This window comes from Ctenocephalides felis, unplaced genomic scaffold (assembly GCF_003426905.1).
Source record: "Ctenocephalides felis isolate EL2017-DRISC unplaced genomic scaffold, ASM342690v1 CF-g0.4_SCAFFOLD_02172, whole genome shotgun sequence".
Lineage (NCBI taxonomy): Eukaryota > Metazoa > Arthropoda > Insecta > Siphonaptera > Pulicidae > Ctenocephalides > Ctenocephalides felis.
In genome coordinates, this window is record NW_020538326.1 from 44,081 (window position 1) to 52,404 (window position 8,324).

General features: G+C 35.3%; 2 protein-coding genes across 2 annotated transcripts; both read left to right on the plus strand.

Annotated features, from left to right (window-relative positions):
* The first annotated feature begins 1,912 nt into the window (after positions 1-1,912).
* Positions 1,913-5,566, plus strand: LOC113380489. Its single transcript, XM_026619712.1, has one exon. The coding sequence runs from the start codon at positions 1,913-1,915 to the stop codon at positions 5,564-5,566; it is 3,654 nt and encodes a 1,217-aa protein (XP_026475497.1).
* An 823-nt stretch (positions 5,567-6,389) lies between these two features.
* On the plus strand, positions 6,390-7,768 carry LOC113380490. The gene is made up of 3 exons (XM_026619713.1): positions 6,390-7,230; positions 7,321-7,714; positions 7,756-7,768. Exons 1-3 carry the CDS (start codon positions 6,390-6,392, stop codon positions 7,766-7,768), a joined length of 1,248 nt encoding a protein of 415 aa, XP_026475498.1.
* The last annotated feature ends 556 nt before the right edge of the window (positions 7,769-8,324 follow it).

The following is an 8,324-nucleotide window of genomic DNA, read 5'->3' on the forward strand; positions in this document are numbered from 1 at the left end:
GCAAGTAGCAAATACACGTGCCAATGAAAGTTTAGAGAGACGTACTCAACGACTGACAAATATGGCATTAAGAAATCGAGAGGTGCAACAAAGTGCGACCGCCGCCATTAGAGAAAATAATCAACGACGAGTTAATAATCACAGAGCATTGGTACGTGCATCACTTTTGCGCCTGGCGTTTAATTATGATCCTGAAATTGATTATTCATCACACTCTTTAATTACCATTGGTAATATGGACAAAGTATGTAAACATTGCCATGCTCTAAAATTCAGAGGAGAATCAGCAGGTTTATGTTGCGCATCAGGGAAAATTATATTGACAAAATTAACAACACCACCGGAACCTTTAAAAACTCTACTAGATGGAACAACGTCTCAATCAAAAATATTACTAAAAAAAATTCGCAAATTTAATTCATGTTTTCAGATGACGTCATTTGGTGCTACGAAAGTATTTGAAAATGAAGATGGTCGAAATTTCGAATCAACATTAGGATACAAGGTCAAGTTTACCACCAAATCGGTTCATTGTTTCCCATGCCTGATGTGAATCCGAAATTCTTACAGACTTATTTTATGGGAGATGATGAACGACAAACAAACATGCGTTGCGAATTTAATCACATACAGCTTATGGAGGAAAGAGATATTGTGAACTCTTTGGAAATATTTTTTAAAAACCATAACCAGTTATTGCATTTGTTTAAGACTCTTTCAAGTAGACTAGAAAACGATGATTACGCTATTATTATTAGAGCAGACAAAGTGCCGGTTGGAGAACATGCTGGCGCATATAATGTTCCAACAGTCAATGAAGTCGCGGTCGTAATAGCTGGTGATCTATGTGAGGGGCGTGATATACGTATACAACGGAGAGATATTACCATGCAGATAATACAGGACAGTCATCGTTCTTATGATGCTTTGCAGTATCCATTGATATTTTGGAAAGGTGAAGATGGGTACCATTTAAATATTAAACAAAGGGATCCAAATACAGGTAAAAATCTTATTTTTATAAAAAAAATCAAATAATAATAATTAAAATAACTTTATTATATTTTATTCCAGGTGCAGAACTTGCCAAAAAAGTAAGTGCCATGGACTTTTACTGCTACCGATTAATGATTCTAGCTAATGAAGAAAATAACATTCTTAAATGCAGGCAGCTATTCCATCAGTTTGTGGTCGACATGTATGTGAAAATTGAGAGTGAGAGATTGTGTTAAATATTCATATTAACAGTAGCGCCATCTAGTTCTTTACTATGTACTAAGTGAATATTTTTTAGGTTCTATATATTGGTACCATTGTAAAATTATTCTAGATCCTTTTTATATCCGTTTTTAGGATTCATTCTGATTTGAGCCTTGTGAGAATAAAGTAGTAAGTTTGATAGTAAATATGTGTTTCCTTTTTTAAGTGTTTGATATTTCTAAACCTTTTACATTGGTCCTTACCGACGGTGTTAAAATAAAAATAATCAGTGCCAAACTACAGTCCACATACCAGAAGAAAAAGGAGCCTTTCGCTATCATAAACAAAAACACACAGGCCGATTGCAGCAAACTGCCACGAGGACGACGCAGAGATTGGATAGCAAAACCACGAGGTATTTATAAACCATCTTGAGCATTAACTTGTGTATGTTTAATAATAGCCTAGGGGATAGGTAAAATAATATTCGGGTTATATAGCATCCTTAACACGCGGTCATAATTCGGGTATAAAGCACAGAATCAATCACAAGAGTACATTCAAGGTGATATTTATTTGGTTAGTTTTAATAGCAACCAATTGAAAATATTGGACGAAGTCTCTTACATTTATATTTAGCATAAAAAAGTGATATTTTGGGTCAGTTTATTGGCGACCAGTAAAAATAGCACAAAGAAGCTAATTTAACAAAATGGAGGTCGAAGCTTTGATGATTCAAAGGGCGGAATGCAAATCCTTAATGCTTATGATCGAAAAATATGCAATAAATTTCAAATCCGGCGATAGTATTCTAGGGCTAATTTATCGCAAAGAAAAGCTAATAGAGAATTTCAAACAGCTGGAGAAAATTAATAGAAAATTAAATTTGCTACAACCAGGACAACATGCCGAACAGTTCGAAATTTTGTTCAATTTGCATTTTGATGTTTTAGCTAGCATAGAGGAACATTTAGGGAACAAAGCAACACTACACTTAGGACATAAGTCTGACTTAGTCCCAGACATTGTTACAAGATTAGATGATGATTCTGATTATTCAGATACCGAGAGTATATTCGATGACACAGATTTTGAAAGTTCTGATTGTGAATCTTATGACTCTGAATATGAAGATGAACTGGAAGATGAGGTGGAATCTCTTAACAGTAGTAATATTTTATTTGAAGATGAGGTAGGATCTCTCCACAGTAGTAATGTTTCATGTGAAAAGGAAACAAACCCACAGATCACAGAATATTCAATGAGCAGCAGTTTTATGAAAAGAAACGAGCAGTCATCAGTTCTTGAATCTAAAATTGAAAAGATGTATGATTATTATAATGATACCGAAATTGATACACTTGAGGGTGAAAAAATTGTAGAAAATCTATGTAATGCAGATGTTTTATTTCAGTATGCAAAAGAATTGGAACTGAGTCAAATTAAAACCAAAACAACTTCGAACAATGAGCAAGGATCATCACTTGACTTTGAAGATTTGAAAGTTAAAATAGTTTCGCCCTTAATTCTTTTTGTTGATACAGGAGGACTCCTACGAGTAGGTGGGAGACTAGGCCAATCACTGATATCATACTCGCAAAGCGATCAAGATTTTCAAAGAATTATATGGAGGAAGTCACCACAGGAGGATATACAACATTACAAACTCACTACAGTCACTTATGGTACTTCATCAGCTCCATACCTAGCAATTCACTGTTTAAACCAACTAGCAGAAGATGAAAATCTACCAATAGCAGCCGAAACTGTGAAGAAAGATTGTTATGTTGACGATGTCATAAGTGGGGCCAACACAAAACTAGAGGTACTCGATAAGGCAAAGCAACTTACAGAACTACTAAGCAGAGGCGGTTTCAATCTCCACAAATGGGCCAGCAACTGCAAAGAATTACTTGAAATGCTTTCACAACAAAAAGGAAAATGCAATGAGACATTCTTTTCAGATGGTTTAGGGGTTGTTAAAGCTCTTGGCTTAATATGGAAGCCAGATGAAGATGTATTTAAAATAACAACACCAGAACAATTGTCATCAGTTTATACTAAAAGAAATATTTTATCATCCATTGCACAAATATTCGATCCATTGGGATTAATTGCACCCATTGTGGTGAGAGCTAAAATGATAATGCAAAATATTTGGAAAGAAAAGACAGAATGGGACGATAAGGTCTCTACAGAAGTCGTTGAACAATGGAAATCATTTCATCAAGAATTACCTATATTAAATGAACTATATATTCCAAGATATATTTTGAATATAAAAGGAGAGTTAAAAGATTTACAGTGCCATGGGTTTGCGGATGCTTCGATGGCAGCATATGGGGCATGTATATATGTGAGAAGTACGTACCCTGATAAGACTCTTGTGAATTTACTATGTGCTAAATCTAAGGTAGCACCAATCAAAAACAGCACTTTACCACGACTAGAATTATGCGCAGCAGTGTTATTAGCAAGACTCTATAAACATGTATGTGATGTAATAAACATTAAATTCACTAGCTCGCATCTATGGAGTGACTCTACAATAGTGCTGGCATGGTTAAACACCGACAGCAGTAACTTGAAAATGTTCGTAGGAAACAGGGTGGCTGAAATCCAAGAGATCACATCAGGAGCAAAGTGGAATCATGTGGCATCTCCAGATAATCCGGCAGATTTAGTATCTAGAGGAATGACGGTTCAGGAGATCACACAATCCAAATTATGGTGGAATGGGCCCTCATGGCTCTCACTACAAGATAGTAATTGGCCAGTAACGGAAGTAGTAAAAACATCTCCAATTCCAGAGCAAAAGGCAGTACTTCACATTAATACATGCACAACTAACCCAGAATTTGCAACAATATACACAAAATTTTCTAAATTTCATAAACTAATGCGTGTTGTAGCTTATTGCCTCAGAATAAGAAAGAAATATAAAAGACTGCGTTCCCTGGATAATATTACAGCACTAACTGTTGCAGAGTTAGAAAACGCTCAGCAGATAATAATTAGAGAAACACAACAGGAAGTTTACAGGAGCGTCGTTGAAGAACTAAGGAGCAAGGGTAGCTCAGAGTTTAAGACAGCTCAAGAGCTAAAACCATTAAATCCATTTGTTGATGCGGAAGGACTTCTGCGAGTAGGTGGTAGATTGGAGAACTCACAGTTACCTTACTCACAAAAACATCCAATAATTCTTCCAAAGAGACATTACATAACACGACTGCTGTTGCGACAGGAGCATGTAAGATTATTACATGCTGGTACTCAAGCCATCTTGATTAACATACGGCAAAAATACTGGCCTATAAATGGAAGAAACATCATCAAAGGAATAATCAAAGAGTGCACAATATGTAGGCGCTTTCAAGCAGCACAAAGTCAACAGCTAATGGGATCGTTACCTGCTGATCGAGTGACAAGTAAAAGACCATTTCTTGCTGTAGGTGTGGATTATGCTGGTCCCATTGAGTTGAGAGCAAGCCGACTGCGCAAAGCACCAAGAATAAAAGCGTACATAGTGGTATACATTTGCATGTCCACTAAAGCAGTACACTTAGACTTAGTCACGGAATTATCAACTGCAGCCTTTTTGGATTCATTGAAACGCTTCGTGTCACGAAGAGGTGTGTGCCAAACCATATACAGTGATAATGGAACCAACTTCGTAGGCGCCAGTAATGAATTAGATAGACTCTATAAGTATTTTAAAAATAATATTAATAAGAAAGAACTCATTGAGAGTATGTCAACCATTGGAATAACATGGAAATTTATACCGTCACATACACCCCATTTTGGAGGACTATGGGAACGGAGCATTAGAACAATGAAGCATTATTTAAATAGGGTTATTGGTTCAACCTGTTTAACTTATGAAGACTATTTAACTTTCTTGAATCAAGTAGAAGCCATAATGAATTCAAGACCCATTATCCCATTAAATGATGATAGTACCGATTCTGTGTTTTTAACCTCTAGTCACTTTCTTATAGGTGATATTATGACTGCTATTCCTGAACCCGTAGTAGATAGTACTGCCCTAAAAAATAAATTAAACATACATAGACAACTAAATGCGATGAGAGATAGGTTTTGGACCTTGTGGTCCACGGCATATTTAGCAGAACTACAGAAGCGGGCAAAATGGACAGCATCCTTGGACAACCTAGCAGTTGATATGGTAGTCCTAATAAAAGAGGACCATGTCGCACCATTACACTGGCCAGCAGGTCGGATAGTCAGCGTCACGAAGGGCAAAGATGGCAAGGTTCGGGTGGCCACTGTCAAAACCACTCAAGGATTATATGTGCGACCTATTGTGAAATTGATACCTCTAATTGATATAGACAATAATTAAGTGTGTGAATTTAGCTTAGAAATGAAATGAGATATTTAAGACTAATTTTTTAAAACCAATAAATAAATTTAACATTAGAATTAGGATAAGTTGACACAGTATTGAAGTTTAGTAAATTATGTCAATATAATAAAATATAAAATTCATATTATACTTAGCTGTCAAATGAAATACCTAGCACTAAGTTTGTATATATATCTTAGTCTAAATTAATGAAACTAAAAATGTCTTATTATAGTTATTTGCTTGTGACATTGTATAACTTGACATGTAACATGTAACATAATGTCATTCTTTGCGCCCGCAGGATGTTAAATATTCATATTAACAGTAGCGCCATCTAGTTCTTTACTATGTACTAAGTGAATATTTTTTAGGTTCTATATATTGGTACCATTGTAAAATTATTCTAGATCCTTTTTATATCCGTTTTTAGGATTCATTCTGATTTGAGCCTTGTGAGAATAAAGTAGTAAGTTTGATAGTAAATATGTGTTTCCTTTTTTAAGTGTTTGATATTTCTAAACCTTTTACAGATTGAGATTCATAAAGTTTAATCAAGCCAAACTCCGCGCTGAGGAATATATACATTTACGTGATGCAGTACTTGGTAATGTAGATGCAATGAATGATATTAGTCAGATTGGTACTGCATATATTCTTCCATCTTCTTACATTGGAAGTCCGCGACATATGCAGGAGTACATTCAAGATGCTATGGCTTATGTTCGTGCATATGGCAGACCAGATCTGTTCATTACCTTTACGTGTAATCCCAAATGGGATGAAATAAAAAAAATTGCTGATGCCGGGACAAACAACGATGGATAGGCATGATATAACTGCACGAGTTTTTAAACAGAAGTTGAAATCATTGATTAATTTGATAACGCATCATTCTGTTTTTGGTGAAACACGCTGCTGGTTATACTCAGTAGAATGGCAGAAAAGAAGTTTACCCCATGCACATATTTTGTTGTGGTTAATCAATAAGGTACGTTCTGTAGAGATTGACAATATTATCTCAGCAGAAATTCCTGATAAAAATGTTGATGAGGAATTGTTCGATATTATAACTACTAACATGATACATGGTCCATGCGGTACTCTCACCATTATGTCACCATGCATGGTGAATGGAAAATGTACAAAACATTTTCCAAAATCATTTCAAAACGATACTATCACCGACATTGATGGTTACCCCGCTTATCGGCGACGTGACGTTGACAATGGTGGACAATGTTTTGAATTGCGACTGTCGAATGGCGGGGTAATAGATGTTGATAATCGATGGGTAGTTCCTTATTCGCCTTTGCTATGCAAAACCTATAAAGCACATATAAATGTCGAACTGTGCAGCTCGGTGAAGTCGATAAAATACATATGCAAATATGTTCATAAAGGGAGCGACAAAGCGATATTTGCAATTAAAAGTATTAATGAGAATGATGAAATAACTCGATATCAAATGGGTAGATACGTCAGTAGCAATGAAGCTATCTGGCGTATTTTTGGTTTTCCCATACATGAAAGGAATCCATCTGTGGTACATTTAGCTGTGCATTTGGAGAACGGTCAGCGGGTATACTTTACAGAAAACAATATATTACAACAAGCTTTGACTGCTCCGAAGACTACTCTAACTGCATTTTTTAAACTTTGTAATAGATCAGATATTGCTGGAAGATTTGCTAAAACATTATTATATACAGATACACCTAAATATTTTACATGGGATAAAAAATTAAAAGATTGGGTACCTAGAAAACGAGGTATTCCTGTTTCAGGATTCGAAGGCATATATATGACAAACAATTTGGGTAGATTGTATACTGTTCATCCTAAGCAACGAGAATGCTTTTATTTACGTTTGTTGTTGATTAATGTTGTAGGACCAAGATCATTCCAAAATTTGAGGACAGTCAATGGAATTTTATATGAAACTTTTTATGATGCGTGCCGTGAGTTGCACTTATTGGAGAATGATAATCAATGGGACATGACTCTTGCAGATGCAGCACTGATTTCATCTGCACATCAAATTCGACAATTATTTGCAATAATATTAACAACATGTTTTCCATCAGATGCATCTGCACTGTGGAATACACATAAAGACCCAATGAGTGAGGATATTTTGCATCGGTATAAAATTAATAATCAAGATTATAATCATGAATTTTCAGAACAAATATATAACGAAGCCTTAATAATGATTGAAGATATTTGTATCCAAATTTCAAACATGTCGTTAATTCAATTTGGCATGTCAGCACCGAGCCGAGCAGCAGTAGATATCATAAACAGCGATGTTCAACGTGAACACCAGTTTGATAAAACTGCTCTAGCTACTTTTGTTGCTAATAATGAAATATTGCTTACTGCCGAGCAACAAAGTGTATATGATCAAATCAATACGTCAATTGAAGCACAACAGGGCGGATTCTTTTTTTTGGACGCACCCGGAGGCACTGGCAAAACATTTATTATTTCACTGATTCTTGCGCGTGTGCGATCGCAAAATAATATTGCGTTGGCAATAGCTTCATCAGGAATTGCAGCGACATTACTTGAAGGAGGACGAACTGCGCATTCGGCATTTAAGTTACCTTTAAATGTTCATGCAAACCCAGAAGCAATGTGCAACATAAAGAAGAAATCAGGAATGGCGATATAATAAATTCAAATCTATTCTATATATATATATATATATATATATATATATATATATATATATATATATATATATATATAT

Coding starts and splice junctions, on each gene's coding strand:
- LOC113380490 (XM_026619713.1), top strand. CDS start 6,390: ATGGATAGGCATGATATAACTGCACGAGTTTTTAAACAGAAGTTGAAA. Junction 7,231..7,320: donor AACTGCATTTTTTAAACTTT/GTAATAGATCAG, acceptor AAAAATTAAAAG/ATTGGGTACCTAGAAAACGA.
- LOC113380489 (XM_026619712.1), top strand. CDS start 1,913: ATGGAGGTCGAAGCTTTGATGATTCAAAGGGCGGAATGCAAATCCTTA.